This window comes from Diadema antillarum, unplaced genomic scaffold (assembly GCF_040938485.1).
Source record: "Diadema antillarum isolate AM-2024a unplaced genomic scaffold, OU_Dant_1.0 seq00000302_RagTag, whole genome shotgun sequence".
NCBI lineage: Eukaryota > Metazoa > Echinodermata > Echinoidea > Diadematoida > Diadematidae > Diadema > Diadema antillarum.
Window position 1 is genome coordinate 14,431 of NW_027271325.1, and position 19,826 is coordinate 34,256.

The following is a 19,826-nucleotide window of genomic DNA, read 5'->3' on the forward strand; positions in this document are numbered from 1 at the left end:
TTGCGTGCATTCCGTGTGACCTGCGTGTCAGGCGCGTGGGTGGCTCAGTGAAGGAATCTCTCTGAAGGACTACTGGGCAGAGGTCCCACAGAATGTCATTATCTTGGCCGCAGTCAACTCTCAACTAACCAGCAGAAAGGCAGTAACCAACCCTCAGCATGCACCCAATTTGCTCGTATAGCTCGCATAGCCCGCAGAACTGACCAGCCACACATATTTTAGGAGTATCGACAGCTTTTCTTGCTAGTAAAACACCAGTATTATGCTCGTAGAATGCCCGCAGATTAAACGCGCATTGGCACAGATCCACGGGCAACCAAGTAAGCCTGCTTCAGTATAATTTATGTGCTTCAAGCTGGTTAACTGCGTGTGACTTGCAGCAGCTACGGGCTTCCTACTGGTGTTCTGGACCTCTGCTGGCAACCCCCGTGACTCACCCCGAACAAGTTTTGAGCATGCTCAAGACATGGAAGACTTGGCTGTAATCGGCTTTGCGTCCGCAGGTACTGTCAGGTGCGGGCCATCTGCAGGGACCTCCGGTTAGCAAAAACTGTCTCCCGAGAGACACAAGAATGCAAGGCTTGCCCGCTGCCCGGAAAGGTGTGACAGTGGCGGTTATTGCCCACAGAGGTCCACGCAAAACACTAGTAGGAGGTCTGGCTACAGCTGTAGGGGCAGCACCTCACAGGCAACTCCCACAGAGCTAACGCAAGTAGCTAACGCAAATACTTCGCAGTGCCTGTATGTCGCCCGTTATTACAACGTAAGTAGAAGGTAAGTAGCTCGCGTCCGGCAGTTAAGACGCAAGCGAAACTCGCCAAAATCCTTGTCCGCCCGCAGAAAATTATTATCCTGCGTGCTGGAAAATCCTAACACGCAACAAATCCGCAAAGCTTGCCCAGAAAGATTTGACAGGGCCTTAAGGCCGTGTCACACCATAACGCGGGCTCGTGGCGAGGAGGTACTTTCCAGCACGTAGAAGATTTTCCGCGGGCGAACAAGAATGTTTGCAATTTTCATTCATGCCTTGTTATACCGTACGGGGGAACTTCTGCGGCTTGACTTGCGGGGAAACAAATTTACTCCAAGGAGCTCTCCGCAGTTGGTCCGCACCTGACAGTATCTAGTGCGTAGTTGCCCGGCGGTGCTCACGCAAGTCCGATTTAACCGCAGCCGAGTTTTGAGCATGACCAAAACTTTTTCCGGGTGAGTCGCGGGAATGCCCGTAGAGGTCCACGCAGAACGCCAGTAGGAGACCCTTAGCGGCAGTACTTCCCAGGCAATTCCCACGCAGGTACTTCGCAGTCCCGTATGCAGCCAAGATAATGAAATTCTGTGAGATTTCAGCCATTCCATTAGAGGAATTCCTTCACTAAGTTGTCAGCCCCCACGCGACTGGTACAAAGGTCACACAGTATACTCGCAAGTATAACGCGTCCGGCAAATAAGACACATGCGCTGACTCGCACAAATCCTTTTCCGCCCTCAGGAATGTCCGGTATGCTAGAAAATCCCTACACGTAACAAGCCCGAGTAGCTTGCCCGGAAAGGTGTGACAGGGCCTAAACACGGTTGCGGGTAAAAAAATATGCGTGCGCACCTCCGGGCGACTACTCTTGAGATACATGCTAGGTACTGTCATGTGCGGATATCTACGGGGACCTCCGGGTAGTCAAAATTGTTCTTTGCAAGTCGCACGCAAGGCTGGTGTGACACGGCCTTAACGGGAGACAGCACCATGGCATAACGTCCCCTTCACGGTCTGAGATCCAACTGCCTCTCCTTCGCGCACAATACATAGCCCCAACCTTGGCTTTTACTGAAACATGTGAAACATTATGCATAAATTTACATGGTCAATTTTGTGAATTATATGCAAATTTACCTCAGTGGAGGAGAGCGTCTGTTACTAGGCCACTCTTGACAACATCGAAACACTCATAACCTAGAACAGAAGAAAATAAGATAATGAACACCTATAAATAAACACCTATAAACGCACGGGACAAAACTACTATCATATGTACGCGTGTGGCTGTAGCCTGTATAGTGCTTTTTTAGGTCTTACTGTATATAGCAACCAATTTACTGCGCACGACCTTAACTCCTGGAGAAAATGACTGATAGATTTAGTAAAGTTTGTTATGTTACAAAATATTTATCAAATGTCATATATCTAAGTAAAGAGCTGCTAATTTTCCTTGTCGTTCTATTGGTGACCCTCTATAAATAAATGTATATAAGTCCAACATTTACTTAAATGAGTATAATGTTAATTTCCTAAACATCAAGGGGAAAATGTTTCCAAGGAGAGTCGATAGCTGTCTTGAGTTGAAGTCAAAATTATTCCCTTTTTTCTCCTTTCTCTCCTTCATTTCTCTCTCAATCTCTGTTATTTGTTGTTTTATGCATGCTTGCTGTGTGTGTGTGCCGACTTCTTTTCTGAGGATGTGCCCCGCAAGCAATTGACTTTTTGTAGGTTCCCCCACACATTATCTTCATTTTCATATATAATTTTGTCGTACTCTAAAGTCATCTTAAAGAAGAAATCCAATCCCGAATTTTATTAATTTCATAGGAAAAAGAAGAAAAAAAAATCCCTACAGAACAGCGCAAAGATGATTGAGATCGGATAAGAAAAAGGAAACTATGACATTCTGAAATGTCAATTTTTTTTCGGAAAATACTTCTTGTCCAATTATTATGAATATATAAATCAGCAAGTCGATGCCGTGCTCACACAATTTCTTATTCGTTTCATAAACAGAAATGACAAACGTCTCATATTTCAGCTGTATGAATATAAAACTTGCCGCGGTGAAACCATCTAAAACAAACAAAAAATGATAACTCTGATATATTTTGGTATGGAAATATGTCTTTACCTGATTGTATGAAAACAAAAAAATGTCCTGAAGTTCATGTTATATACATAAAAAATTGAGAGTGCATAACATCATCAACTCGCTCATTTGAATATTCATAAGGACTGCAATGGTCAAGAATTGTTTTCCAAAAAAATGTGACATTTCAAAATGTCATATCTTCCTTAAATTTTATCAAATTGTTGTTATTTTTGGAACATTCTGTATGGCATTTTTTTCTCTTTCTTTCAGAATTCATCTATTTTGGGGGTGGATTTCCTCTTTGAGTGTATTTTGCGACATTGTTGGAACATTTCGTTCTCTATACGGGTTTTTAGAATTTTTGTTACTACATATTCATTTGTTTGATGTGTAGATGTACGTTACGATTTCGATATGTAGAAAACCTAATACTGAGTATATGAAACGACATGTCGTAAAATAATCGGAAGAACTTTGCTGATTTTGCGAAACAGAAGCGAGACATTCTCCAAACTGTCAGGATCTATTTGGGGTTTCGCGAAGATTTTGCGAACATCCGTGCTGGAAAGTTCACTGCGTCCCACAGTGTGTTCGGTTCACATTGTCGGCTTAGTGAAAACACAGTGTTCACAAAGTAATATTCTGTTTCACACTGTGAATTGATGACTCACAATAATATGTTCACCATGTTGAAACGCTAGAATTTAGCAATGTGAAGAGATTTCACACTGTGGGACGCTGTGTTCTTTTTAGCAGGGATCACGCTCGTCTTGCGAAGGTCATGCAAATATGACGAGGTTTTCAAGACATCTTCGAGAACAAATCACGAGCAAATAACGACCCAGTGTGCAGAAAACGTTCGCAAGAAATCTCATTTTCTTTTGAAATTACTGCCGAACTTAGAAACGACACCCACGAACTGTTGACGACGTTTCCAAATTGCGCAGGTTTGGAGATCTTTTGCCTTTTGCAGATACGAAGAATGTCGGAGTTTGCCATCTTTTCTGTTTTTCGTTTTGTTTTGTTTGTTGGGGGGGGGGGGGGGCATTCGAATCCTTCGATAAATCGTTCCAACAGTAAAGACTATCATGCATTTACCCCTTTCACGTTGTGTATACGTTTCTTGTAAAACATTTTAAGACGACGACCCATTAGAGACAGAAAAAATTCTCTTCAGGGATCAGAAATATGGAAAGTAAGGACAAAGTGACGACGAATATTACAACGATATATATTATGATGATTGTAATAATAATGACAATAACAAAAATGATATGAAGAAAAACAACAACAGTGTGAATTATGACATGATAAAAAGAATACACTGAAAAGATATTTTCACCCGAAACGGGAAGGGGGGGGGGGGGGGGAGAATGAATCCCCCATCACCCATCCCCCGCTGCCTATACGCCTATGACATACAGAGTCACAATGTAAGCACCAGCTATCAACAAGGGTATGAAAACAACATATCCAGTACTCTTAGGGCTGTTTTCCATTACAATGATATCAACAATTTGATTTTTTTATATTTTTTTGTCTCTACTTCCATCTGCATGCTTTGCTTTGTCAAGTCACACAGCATGTTAATATTATTCAATAATTATTAAATTCAGTTATACTTTCTTTCCATCAATTAAAGGAAATGCATAATAGAAGGTGATACTTTTATCAATGTTCTACTGTTGATTTGAAAGACAAATCAATAAGTGTAGTACAAAATATAAACGAATAATAATGTAAAAAAATGCACACTTTGCAATTTTAACAAAAACAAATAAATATGGTGATGGAAAAGGGTGATCCACTGAAAAGCAGAGCATATGTTGGACGTGGACCACTAAAAAAAACCAACAACAACCAACTGACAACAATACCAATACACACCAATATAACTACATAACGTAAAATTAATTCATGTGCCTTTGGAGCAATTGAAAATTGGTATATGAGCTGTTAGTGATACAAAAGATGTATACATATATTTATACCTATATATACTATATATATATATATATATATATATATATATATATATATATATATACACTTGGTGATTCTATCCTTCTATGAAGAGTGCTCGATATCCTCAAAGGAAGAGCTTTAGACAGAAGTATTGGAACAAGTTCACTCGGTTGACATCAGGTTCATCCGTATTTTATTGCAATAAAATACGGATGAACCTGATGTCAACCGAGTGAACTTGTTGCAATACTTCTATATATATATATATATATATATATATATATATATATATATATATACCGGGTGTCCCAAAAAAAGCGGAACGGTGGATTTTCAGTACCTTGCGGTTTAAAAGTGATATATTTTCTGACATCATTAGTAAGAGCATCTTCCGCAGAAGACTATGATACCAAAATCATTAAATTTGGTTCAGTACTTTTTATTCTACGTCAATTTCTGTAAATGCAGTCATTTTCAATTTTTTGCGACTTATGAGATAACAATTTGGGTGCGACACGCGTTCCATACGGTGAATTGTGTACGCTCCTTGATCCATGTCAACAAAAGATAACGCTTTCTATTGGGCGCGTACACACACACAGACACACACACACATACACAGTGTTTTTTTTTTTCCTTTTCTGGCCCGTGCCCAATGTGAAAGCTGTATCTTTTGTTGACATGGATCACTGAGCTTACACAATATTCACCGTATGGATCGCGTGTAGCACTCAAATTATTATCTCATAAGACGCAGAAATCCGGCGAAATTTGAAAATGACTGCATTTTCAGGAATTGGCGTAGAATAAAAAGTACTGAACCAAATTTTATGATTTTGGTATCATTGTCTTCTGCGGAAGATTCTCTTTCTAATGATGTTAAAAAATATATCACTTTTAGAACGCAAGGTACTGAAAATCCACCGTTCCGCTTTTTTTGGGACACCCGGTATATATATATATATATACATCTCAGTCTAATTTCTTTAAGTTTATACATATGATATATACATATATATATATATATATATATATATATATATATATATATATATATATGTGACCCGCTACATAAAGGATCCGAAAGTCGGGGAAAGACGATTTTCTGAAAAGGGCATGACATTATTCCCTTACACTTCTTCTTTATTTCATGTATAGCACAACTCGTATAGCACTATGCGGAGATATCGATGATTTTATATTTAGCTTCGAATTTTTGGCAGGTGATAGACAAAACATTAGACTACAAAATAAGGCCAAAAACAGAAATCCAATTGTTATGACCAATTTTGAAGATGCAACTTCAAACTCGATTTTCTCGGCTCAGCCGTCAGCGACTTTTGGATCCTTTTGTTGTAGTGGGTCACATATATATATTTATATGGCTCCAGACTAACTCGTTCTTTTGGCGGCCCAATTGGGCCACGAAAACATGTATTTTCTGTTGAAAAAGTGGTGGCCCAATATATATATATATATATCTGGTGGCCCTGGGCCATCGGGCTACCGCTAATGTCGAGCCACTCCGAACTGGATTTGACTAAATTTCCAAAATAGCTATCATTATTTTGTTGGCCCGATCGGGTAGCCAAAATTCAAAATGAATGTCTATAAATTATTTCTTTTTATTTCGGGCCACTACTTATTTTTTTTCGGGCCACCAAATTTCAAATCCAAAGACTTTATTGGCCCCAACGGGCCACCAGAGAAAATTAACTAGTATTGAGCAATGTACAAACAATTATGTTGAGTAATGCGTAGTCCACGTGTTGTATAATACAATGTGGAGCAGAACAACAACAACAACAACAAAAGATGTTTGTTTGTTTGTTTGTTTGTTTGTTTGTTTGCTTTTATTTCTGCATTCAATCAGATGCAATTTGAATGCAAACTTCAAAAAGTACAAAGGCAAAGAATAACAAGTGCAGTGAAATAAATCGATAACAGTACATAAATAGATCACATAGGTGATTGCATTGAGCAATGTAGATACACAGAAACATAAAATAAAATATACAGTATTTTTCAGTAAACAGCAGAGATAATTGAATGCAGGAGACCACCATCATAAGCGATTAAGCTTGAAATGGATGGAGATGTATCATGCTGTCAATACCAACGGTTTATTTGAAGAACACACAAATTTTCGGACTTCCTGCTCTTTATTGAGTGATTTTCATCATGAGCCCGAAAATGCATGTGTTCTTCAAATAATCTGCTGCTACTGATTGACACCATGATACATTTCTGGACTTCTGTTCTATATCATATATTATATATGAAAGACGCATGTTGTCTTTGTGAAAATGTATCGAGGGTATGTGTAACATTCTTATCACAGGTAAGTAAAGCGTGAGCGGTGCTGTGGTTTTGTCTAAGTCCAAATGGGAATTTATGAAACTACATCGCTAATTTTAAGAAATTTTCAAATTTTCAAGGTTCTGATACACACTGTTCTCTGAAAAATTTAATCTTAATTATTTCTTCGTTATGTGGGGTTAATTGGGGGTTAATCTAGTGTTCCTGTGTGTAAGATGTCTACGTCATTTACCCAAAATGTTGAATCCATGTGCCTTCATCGCAGAATACAAAGGCTACAGCAATTTGTTAATATCTCATGAGTGGAGCTTGGATTTAAAGAAAATATAAGGAGAATTAAAGGACAAGTTCACCTTGATACATGTGGATTGAGCGAATGCAGTAATAAATAGAACGCATCAGTGAAAGTTTAAGGAAAATTGGACAATCACTTCAAAATTTATAAATTTCTTAAGTTTCTGCGCAGCCACTGCTGGATGAGAAGACTATACAACAGCTTCTGATGTCGGATGCGTAGAACGAAAATTATAAGGAAAATATGAAGAGAATTTCACAAAATATTTTTCTTTTTTTGGAAAAATGTGCGCATTCCATTGACTTGTCACTGACGGATATTAGAGTAATGTCATTCCCCCTGCCCTCTGAAGGAGGCAAATCAAGTGCTCTTTTATTAAGCAAGAAATGTGAAAATAATTATGTGCAATTTTCTTTATTATCCTTCTGAAATGTCACATCACAAGCTGCGGTTATAGTCCTCTCATCCAGCGATGGTGGCACTGAAACTTCAACAATTCATAACTTTTAAACGGATTGTCTGATTTTACTCAAACTTTCACAGATGTGTTCTAATAATCAATTACTGCATTCTCTGAATTCACATGTGTATGAAGGAAAACTTGTCCTTTAAATGATAACTTGTTACGGACACAAGTTAAGGACAATCACTATTATTCCGCCTCCCATTTGAAAGAGGTAAGTCACTCGTTCATTTATATCATGCTAAAATGATGAATGTATGTTGGTGCAATCATTTTTAAGATTTATTTTTTTTTCCAAATCTATCTTTTACAATCTATATGGCCAAAATGACCACCAGCGTTGGATGATAGATGATTATGGCAAACCATATAGGCTACATAGGTCCTACCTTGAGTAGACACTAGGAAATTATAATAATGATAATAAAGAAAACCCTCCAAATTGTGTGCATTGTAGTCGTGGCAGGTTTCCTGTTTTTACATTGGTTAAGTTGGATCATTTTCCATTTTGATGTAGATTATGTGGATTATCACATTCTCCTACACCTTTCATGAGTTTCTGGCACAAGTTCGTAACGTTTACGTCTTCACACCTCAGCCGGCTTTATCCAAACCATGAGGATGCGAGAAATGTGCACGCGTTACTCTCTATGGTGCTGGAGAGAAAGATGAGTGTTCCCGCCTTGTTTGACATAACATAACAGTTAAATAGATCTTACAAGATATTTCACGCAATATCAAGCATGTCACTTCACTTCTTTTCAATCTAACAGGATTACAAAGGCCCAACTCATTCAATCTGCATGCGTTCTCTATAATACCTTTGGGCTGACCCTACGTAATGCACGATGTTTTGCTCCAGTGTAATCGGTACTGGAGAGCTGTGCAGCAGAGAGCGCGTGGTTGATATTGCATACCCTCCCTCATGGTGTGCGTACTACATTATTGTACGTCCGAGTGGAATGGAATATTCCAGTCATTGTCTCAGCGGTTTGCGGGCCGACCGCTCACTACACAGCGAATACATACTACTATACTGCATACAACTCCAGTCTATCATCGATGATGGTGTCAACGTGTTGGTGGATTTCAGGGCATTTGATGGTTGCAAGCCTGTATTTGTGTAGAGATGTCCGATTATTTCATGTAATGATTTGATGTCGATTTTGCGGTGTGGTTCGAAACCTGTCGAAAAGGGGGAATATGGACAATTACCTTGGTTACACTACTGAAACAATGTACAGATACCAGCATTCACGTAGTATTAGTAGACGGAAAACGCCCTACAATGACAGTGACATTGACGAAGACGACTGTATATGCCTGGTAAGTATTTTGCTGCCGCAGGGATAATATATATTCTCTGTGCTGTGAGGCCGAGGGTAACTATCTATTTTATAATGCACGACATGCAACTGTGATTGTGTTGGCATCTTTTCTAAGGCAATGCGTTGTATTACGTTCGTACTTTACATGTCTGTTCACCAACTCGCAACGTCATTTTGGACGCAGGCGACATCGGATGTAATACCTTGTCATTGGAGGTTATATATAAAACGTGTACTGCAGTATATCACGTACGTTTGTAAAGCTGGTGGAATGTGTTAAATACACGTCATGTCACTGGCGAGACATGGTGTACTCGGCCAACGAAGATAAGAAAGAAAGAAAAAATGAAGAAGAGTAAGAAGAAAATACGACACAATTGAAATTCCACTGTAATCGACAGATCCATTTCAGATTTCTGTTCCATGTCCAGATCCAGCAATACTATCACAATGACATGGTCATGAAAGCTCAAGATGGCCAGGCTGGCCCGAGTTTGGGGGGGGGGGGGGGGGGGGGGGGGGTGAGAAGGGGTATTCCCCGGGCCGGGCATAGAGAAGATTTTTGCATTTTCATATTTGAAATAATTCACCTTCGTTGGAATACATGTATCGAAAATCTATGTGTGAGAAGAATAAGATATGTATAGAAAACGCCTACTAGTATATGGCTAATTCGTGGTATCTGTCACCTCTTGTTCCGTGTACGTGTATGTGTGTGTGTGTGTACGTGTACACTGTGTACACGTTCGTGGAGATTGACGCGCTTACTGTATACTAGTACGCCATGACAAAATTAACGGAAGTGAATGGAGTGGTGACAGGTAGCATGACAATACTGGTATACTCGCAGGAAGATAACGAGGAATGTAACTGGCAAATTACGAAAAAAGACCTACATTTGTTCTTAATTTTTTATTCTACTAATCAAAGTATTTTAAAACTTACAAGTGTATCCGGGGTTGGGAGCTGTTCGTGCACCCGCTGCGTATGGCCAAGTGGTTATGAAAATTGTTAATGGTATAGTACTATGATATTAAATGTAATGACATTTATATGCATTATTAGTTGTCTTTTTTCAGTAACCATGTATCGGAGCCCATAACAATGTTATTATCAGAGGCTATACTGTGTGGTAATCGTAGCATGAATCTGTGCATAGGACTGATGCCTTTTTAAGTCACATCCATGTTTGCAAAACGGCATAGGCTGAAATTTCATGTCAAATGTCGCATAGTAGCGATAAAGGTTTATAGTCTGATCGTTGTCTATGATCACTTGTTTCCCTTTCAGGTGTTAAATCTTATCTACTTTTGCTTGATTTTAATCAATCCATGAGACGGTGAAAATGGCTGATATTTGCATTTATGCATGATAGTACATCGTAATATTTGTATTTAGATAATGAAGTTATTACTGGGTTTCACTTTCGATTATTTTCCACCCGTGGTCCTGAAAACATTTTTCTCCCACCAATGGACAGAATTATTATTCTTTTTTTTTTTTGGTGAATATTAAGAAACCAAGGGTGCATTCCTCATTAAATCTCCGTATACATTCGTATAGACTGACAGAGGATACCTGCTTTTTGTGGAAATGCTCTGACAAGGAGCCGTAGGAAATTCAACAAAACAAGGTGCTGCTTCAGCTGATACCCTTGCCCATTAAATAGATAGTATAGATAGATAGATACAGGTAGATAGATATAGTGGTGTTTATTCAAATCATGCATGGCAAACAGAGGTCGAATTGTACAGAGTTTATATGAGTGCACATGAGTTCACAACATTAAAAATTTATACATTCATGCATATTTGTTCGAACTATAAAGAGCTCACCAACTTGCATTCACGAATAAATACACATTGAGATGAGGTCGTACTCGGTTGATCGCTTGAATTTTCTCCTTCATATCAGTCAATGAATCACCTACATTGCTGGACGCATATTTTTTTTTTAATCCTCTCACTTCCGCCTCAATTTTTGTGAGTATCCGTTTACAATATCAGTAGGAAAAGACAAACACTTCGCTCTAAGACATCAACATTACAATGTCTGCGATAACATAACGAAGAATACACTCCAGAATTTTATCAATTTCATAAGTAAGAGACAATTTTATACAGAACAGTGCAAAAATGATCAAACTCGGATAAGAAATCTGAAAGTTATGACATTCGGAAAGTTCAAAATTTTTCGGGAAACACTTCTTGATCAGTTGTTATTCAAATCAGTAAGTTGGTGATGTCATGCTCTCACAATTTCTTATTTATTTCATATACAGAAGTGACATAAATTTCATATTTTCAGCTGTATGAATATAGAATTTGCCTTGAATCCACCCAAGATGAAGAGAGACAAATGTTAACTCTGATATATTTTGGTATTTGAATATGCTGTTGCCTGTATTAGCTAAAAGTACTAGTAACCATTTTTCCGAATTTCATATAATTTATGACGTACAAATGTACAAGTTGTACATGAAAAATTGTGACGGCATGACATCATCAACTCGGTCATTTGAATATATACACTCGGTCATTCATCATGAGTGGTTGTTTGAATCATTTCATATAACACACTTTTTACAAGGGCGGATCTAGGATTACTGTAAAGGGGAGGCGCCTTTACAAAATTAAAGGGGGCGCAAGAGCCCCCTCATTTTTTCTTTTATTTCTGTTGTTTTAACGCCCGATGCCCCCCCGCTCTGGATCCGCCACTGTTTTATACAGTCCATATCCCGGTATTATGGTCTCATGTGCTTTGGCACTGACCCTTGAACTCTTCCTCCTTTGCTCCTTTACGTGTCCTCTTCCTGACCTTTTTCTGTTCTGTTTGACCCCCTGTTTCTTCTGTCAACGCGTATGTAAGAGAGCTGCTTTGTTTCTGTTTGTGTGTGCGATTGTGTGCGTATGATTTGTTTTTTGTTCCCTCTGTGTCTCAGGCAATTTGTCTTATCGTTTCGTTTGACTATATACTACTACATGTACTTACTGTTCACGAGGGGACTGCATTCTACAAGCTAGGCTTTTTAGCAGTTGCCTCCATTTCTGACATCTTTTCCTTGATACGATTCAGTTACAGTTTCCCTATGCATTCCCTGAAACTTGACTCTGTTCTATTGTAAAATAAAAATGATCTTCATCAATTTCGCTTGAATATGCAAAAGCCACTCTCTACTCTTTTTTTTTTGTTTAGTCGGAAATGAAGTAAAATGAAATGAATGAAATGGAATTCACGAGGACTGGTTAAGATTTTTTCTTCCGAAAAAGTTTGAAATTTCAAATTGTCATATCTTCCTTATTTCTTTCGTTTTTTGCTTATTTTTTTGTCATTTTTGGAACGTTCGGTATGGGTTTTTTCTCTTTCTTTTAGAGTTAATTTATTTATCTTTTTTTGGGGGTGGGGGGGGGTGGGGAGGGGAGGAATTTCCTCTTTAAATGAAAGGATGACTTTACACAGGTTCACAGACTTACAGTTTTAATGTGACAAATGTAGTCATTGCCACCTGTTTTGTCTTCCCTTACAATCTTTATAAGGAATGCTGCATAATTATTAGTCTTGTTAATACAAATGTACGTGTATACTTCCCCAACTCACTCTACAATTTTTCAAAGCAGAACAAGACAGATTCTTTGGGATTATTTGATTACATGTGAATGCATATTTCTTCCGACACAGTATATGCTACCCATGTTTTTTTTTCCAGAATCCTAGTAACAAGGCCACAACAAGAATTCTCTCCATCCGTGCATCTACAGGGAAATATAGCATGGACTACTGCAACAACATGAAGGATATGTTTTCTTCCTTTTGGTATAAAAAAAAAGAATGCTGTTGATCAGCCCCTTTCCGTCTTATCAATACTGACAATGGTGCGGTGTCGCCTTAGTTTCAGTTACGCATATAATTTAGCTTTCTTCAACGTGAGCTTTTCCTGACTAGTTTTTCTTTACTGTTCCTTTGATGTCAGTATTAAAAAACAATCATTGTTATCATGCCCTCATTATGATTGTGGTTCATATGAATACACATTGTATTCTCGAATTTGCAACCAGGACTCAAGACTTTTCCGCAGTAAACACTGACGGAGCTAGGATTTGATCTGGGGGGGGGGGGGGGGGGGATATGAAGCATATCCCCTGGTCTGCTGGTAGCGCTATTTTGATGTTATATTAAATCTTAGCAATGTGCCTACAGTGTTTAGGATGACATTTTGATCAATTTCTAGTGTATTTATTCTTACAATGAATAATCATGAACACCGTCTGCTAAGTTGTTGTTGTTGTTTTAAAGAAAGAAAGAAGAGAGACAAAAATGGTCTGCTATTAGAAAGCAATCAAACAAATTTTCTTTGTTATTTACATTTGATGAGTGAAATTACACTACGAAGAGTCACGGTGTTATCGTGGAATTGCCCGTAGTCGATGCATGGAGGGGGCCGAGCAGGGGAAGGGTGTGGAAGAGGGCTATCCCAACCCTTCCCATCACGAGGTAGCTTCTTCATTTTTAAACTGAAACTGAAGTATCCTGTATACGCATTTTTGGTGGAATATTTGGGAAGCTGTCAATCAAAAAAGTACACTAAATGTGATATGGAGAGAACTGAGCGAGGGAAGTGTATATGGGGATATACTCCTATACGGTAGGCCTACATGAGGGAACTTTTGGATATTTGTTTTGAATTGAAGTGACAAATCTCTTGTGCACACTTTTGATGAAATATTGGGAATTTTGTCAATTTAAAGTGTACTAAGGCTACGGAAAGGGCCAAGCGGGGGAGGGTGTGTCCCCCTCCCATCAAGCGAGAGAGATTTTGCAACGAGGGCAAGTCCAAGCTATTTGATCACACAAGACTGAAAATTCAAAATGGGTCAATTTACATAGACTTGGTATCATTTTAAAGCTAAGAAGTTAAAATACATGAATTTCAAAAAGAAAAAGTAAAAATCCTTCCGCATAACCAGCAATAAATCAATTAATCTGCATAAATTAAAATTTAGAGTAAGGCGTGAGACATTCAAAAATTCTGTATTTTATAGTTTTTACAAGTTTTTATGAAAATAAGTATGGTGACCTTAAGTCTGAATAACAAATTATCATGACTGTGATTTTCAGCTTCTCAACTGATTAAATATGCAAATGAAGGATGGGCCAAAATTAGCATGTCCCAAGCGTTACTTTTTTAGGTCACTTTTTCTCATTTGCATAAAAGTTAATGATTTAATTGACATGAAACTTTCAAAAGGCCAAATTCACAATAGACCTAATCATATCCAAGGGATAAAAAGTTATTCTGATAAATCTCATACTTGCAATTTTTAATTAAATTTAGTAACGCGTGGGACGATTTGTGTACAAGTCAGTGGAAGTGTACTAAATCTTAGTCTTCTAATATGGGAAATGTATACATTATTGAGGGATTTTTTGTAATTTTCTGAATTCTGACTTGAAATTTGGTGAAAAGTTCCACTTTGGATAAATAATTCACAAAAGATCATTACATGCTATTTTCAAGGTCACATTCAAAATCAAATGTCAAAAAATAAAGGATAACACAGGCATTTCATATTTTTTTATTATACACTGTATCTATTGTTCTGGTGGGTCTAAATCATTGAAATTTGCAAGAATTTATTAGAAATACATCTATTTAGATAATTAGTACCACATATTAAAGTTTCTCTGAGCATGTGCAATTCACATCACAATATTCATAGTGACAAAAATGTCCCACGCGTTACTTGTCCCACGCGTTACTGTACCTATCTTTCTATAATTGACCTTGAGAGAAAACTGTTTCATGATTTTTTCTGAAATATTTTGTTTCAGGTACAGTTATTGTTGTAGAAAAAGATGTTTGTAATGATTTTATAGTATACCAAGTATTTTCACAATAATTGAGATAAAAAGTAAAAGAAGAAAAAAAAGGACGATCTTTGTGGTCCCACGCGTTACGGGAGAATAAATTTGCATAAATTAAATACTGAACGTGTGATTCTCATTATTTCTATTGTTTTGAACGAAGATACCTACTAGCTATCAAAAGCAGCCCAACATATGAAGTTTCCATCTTAACAGTGCAATATAGGGCTAAATCTTCTTGTGATGTCCCACGCGTTACTGATGCAAAATAGCTTGGACTTGCCCACGATCTGTTGCACACATGGGGTGAAATATTTTGACAATTTTCTATCAAAAAAGCAAGAAACTTTCCACATCTCGGGGATTATGCGGGGGTGGGGGGAGCAGAATGATAGTTCCCCCAGGGCGGCAACCTCCCCTGCCCCCCCCCCCCCAACGATGCTCCTGACGATCGTGATACGTATACTTTATCGATCACTTGCAAATTGTACATTTTATCCAAAAGTGACGTGTACGTGTACATGGGAACGCTCGCGTTTACAGGCAGTTCCAGCGTTGCGAACATGCAACTTCAAATGGTCATTCAGAAAGCAAAACATTTTCATTCTGCACTCACACAATGAAATCGTACACATGTGAGCCTAATCCATAAACAGTGGGATTTTCAGTTCATTTTAGCAGTTATTGCATAAAACGTCTGCCGTTACGGACATAATTTTTTTTTTTTTTTTGGGGGGGGTGCATTATGACTTTTTGCACTCCTATTACATTCATTTAAAAGTCTGTGACATTTTAAGCGCATAGTTAGCCCAAGTTAAATTGAAAATTGAAAGGTAAAGAAATGTTTCATTAGATAAAGTTAAATTAAATGACACACATGACACATGTACCTTCTAGAGGTACCTACCTTCTTTATGGCGTTGCGGACATTACATTTTAAGCGTTACGGACATTACAGATATATCCACTTTCATTAAGGGGTAGGGATGGCACGTTTGCATTAATATTTTCTATCAGTTTCACATGGATGGTAATCAATACACATTTGAAAATGTTGCCGTGAGCCCTTTCATGAGATCTTTGATTTAAGGAGTTGCCAATTTGAGGACTATTTGTTCAGTATTGACCCCTACTTATTCAATTTGTTGATATTTTGTAATCATATTCTAATCTGAACAACTTATTTTATGTATGCAATAGAATTGTGATGTATAAATGACATTTAGATCAGCTTTTTGACTTTGTATTAGGATCTTCAAACTTGTAATAACTCAAAATGTAATTTTAAAGAAACTTTACGAGCATTACACTGTTATCCACATCTACATACTCGTAACAAAGCATAACTGCACAAATAAAAAAAACACCTTTAATTTTAATCAAAACTAACGCATACTAGTTCAACAAATGCTCAGTATGTATTTTTACACAATGAAGAATTTGTGTTTCTTTTTATTTCCTATGGTGTGTTGTGTTTACACAGTCTTTGTGAGGGTAAGAAAAGTCTGCTTAAAGAATATTATTTATTCTGATTCCACATCACCTTTAAGCTAAAAAGTGACTCTTGTTGTTCTGGTTCTTAGATGGTCTAAATGCTATGATTGCATCCTGTTCTCTCCTTCTTCACTTCATCCAAAGAAATATCCATGGATCCTTGTCTTTTCAGAAATTTCATAGTCTGTGGACCACTAGCCTCATTACAAGTCAGACATCAATTGTCCAGTACTCATTTTTCTAGATTGCTCTATCATCCAGACATGAAATGGCACATATTGTTTTCGCCTATTCAGTGCAAAAGTAACTAAAAGTACAAAATTCTTGATTCTTTTCAAAGTAGTGGTAATTCAGGAATAGCTGGTGATCACTATGATAACGTTGTATTTCTACCAACCAAAATACCGTTATAGAAGGAACAAAGAGGAAGTGAAATTTCTTTCACATTCCATTTCATTTCCACATTATTTCAATAATAAAACATTGAATTATCATGTAAGTCATTGGACTGAATAGTAAATTAATAATGTCGTACGTGTGTATCTCGCTCATCTTTCAATATCATTTTATCCAGATGGCTACTGCGGGCATGACATGCGTCAGAATTTGAGGTTGGACCGTATTTCCTTAACAACAGACAAGTTAGACAGCAACTGACCATACATTGTGTAAAAGGCTTTGTCCAGGGATGTCTCTGACTATTTCTCTTCTCCAACAAAGTTGTAACACATTTTCTTGCAAACACAGTGTAATTGCTCAACTTGATATGATGTTGCTGTTACTCCACAGTAGCATTTATTTATTTCACGGTAAAAATGAATAGATAATAAGATTGTAGAGGTTTGAAATTGATTAGTCAACAAAACCAGTAACAAATATGGTGTAAAATACTGAACTGAAGTATCATGATCACGGGTGTCTTTGATTATAAACATCTATAATTAATTCAATTATGAACTTAATTGGATAATATAATAGTGATTGCGTTAATGATAAGTAATGATGACATCGATAATAATGATAATGGTGCTGCTTGTGGTAACAGACTTTATGACAAGGGGTACATTGAAAAGTATCACGACATTGCAATAAATGAAAGGACGCTGTATACAACTTGTAGGTGATTCCTATCATGATTGACGCTCATGGCGCTATTTCAGTCGAGTGTTGAGGTGGATGAGTCCGGAATAACAAGTTGCACACTTTGAAACCTCTGGAATTAAATATGATTAGAAAGACGTTCAATGAATTCATTGCGGTCCAGACGTGATCAGAGACTCCATTAAAGGTCCTTTAAAGGCATTATTTACCATTTGCAGATGAAACAAAAACCCAGCTTTAGTGCTTCAAAATAGTTCTGAAATGTGATTTAGGCCATTAGGGATAAAAACAACTGATCTAAAAATGTTAATCCGGATTGTCACTGTTAAGTATTGTTAGATATACATAATGTGAACAATAGTTATGATATAATTGTTTTTAGAATAAACAGTTTATAGTTATGGTTTGTTGAGAGAATTAGTGATATCTCCTTATATTTTAGACGTTAGACTTTTAGGCTTCTTAAATCAATGCTCAAAATGGTTAACAGTATTTGTCATAAAAAATGATAACGATAGTAATACAGTATTACTTACATTTGCAGTACTTGTATCAAGCGCGCCGGAACACTTTTAGTTTTTTTTTTTAATGAAGTGGGGGGGGGGGGGGGGGACAAAATCTCGACGGGGCACATTTATGTGACAGTGGGAGCGAAGTGGAGGGTGTGTGTTTGTGTGTGTGTGTGTGTAGGGGGGGGGGGATACCCCGTCTGACGTTATGGACTTTTTGTAAAAACAAAGTATAAAAGTCGCGTTTATAGAGCATTAAAAAACACATTTCTTGGGAATTAAACGTAACTGAAGAAATCGAAGCGATACAATTAGGTGTTAGGGACGTCAGTTCGAACGCGAATTGTCCTAAGTTAATTACATTATCTTTAATTCTTTATTCGCATCATTAATACTGATTGACAATCATTGCGAACAAACTATAGTATTTTTTTTTTCGTAGCAAATCTAAAGAAAAAGTGCTTGAATATGACTCCAGACTACAGCCTTCGGTAAAACAATACACGTTGCATGATACATGTACCTGCTTCTAACGATAATCCATTATTAATGAGCCGAAACTGTTGGAAATGTTCATGGTAAATTCACTAAAGTGTTACTCTTTCACCATCTTGGGATTGTCATTACCTCTAAGAGTTCACAATGAGCATGCATTGGTGAGCTACTTTCACCTTGCCTTTCGATCTTAGTCTGAAATATATTCATTAAAAGCTTAAACGTGATCGCATTGTTCGAACAATGAAAAATATTCTTATATTGCTAGAAAGCTTCTAACAGATAAAAATGAAAAAAATGACAGGGTTTACAAGAGGTATGTTTCAGGGGGCAAACTTGTCGAAGGACGCGAGGCTGCCATCTATTATACACTAAATTTACTGTCATAGGTGTAAGTGCCTCGTTAGGATTTTTATTTATGAAATTGAACATTTTTAGACAGAAAAGTGCCTTTATTTTTCATTTCGGCCTTTAAATAATTGATTAATTGTATGCTACCTTTCAGGGGGAACATGGGGGGGGGCGAAAACTAGTTTTGCATCCCCCCAAAAATTGGGGGGGGGGGGGGGGGCAAGTGCCCCCTCTGCCCCCCCCCCCCCCCCCCCCTTTCCGGTGCTCTTGGACAGTATACTAGTGCGAATAATGATGTACACGCTTGTAGGTATACTTGTATGATGATGGATGTGTCTCCAGTACTGGGCCTACTACTAACAAATTTGTGTAAAAATAACAGTGCACACATCAGTTTCAAGGAACTAGCTCTTCATTCAATACGTCATAACCTGCAGGATGAATAGTTAGTTATTTTGTGCGTTTATGTGAATGAAAATGTTAAGGAAATGGATTTGTTTTGTCTGTTCATGATTTCTCAATCTCTGTCAATATTCTTATGATCTGTCCTTATCCTCATGAATTCACCTTGTATATCAGGACATGTTTTCATGCACTAATTTCCTCGAGTTTGTCGTTTGAAGCAAGTATAAATACCAACCAAAGCATGAGTAGAGGGTCACGGTAGTATTTGTTAATCATTTACTAACAATAACATCTAGGCCTGATGAATCATTTTGTACAGTATGTCCACTCCCCACCCCCCACCCCCCCCCCAAAAAAAAATACAACCGGATTTTTGCATTGATAAAAATCTGA

The 19,826-nt window shown here is 37.6% G+C and overlaps 1 protein-coding gene across 1 annotated transcript in view; it reads left to right on the forward strand.

The window, feature by feature from the left end:
• The first annotated feature begins 8,940 nt into the window (after positions 1-8,940).
• Positions 8,941-19,826, forward strand: part of LOC139730343 (alpha-N-acetylneuraminate alpha-2,8-sialyltransferase ST8SIA3-like) — a 40,299-nt gene continuing 29,413 nt past the window's right edge. Inside the window, exon 1 of the mRNA XM_071641210.1 lies at positions 8,941-9,214. Coding sequence (XP_071497311.1) covers positions 9,092-9,214 — 123 coding nt within the window. The 5' untranslated portion in view covers positions 8,941-9,091. The remainder of the gene's footprint in view (positions 9,215-19,826) is intronic.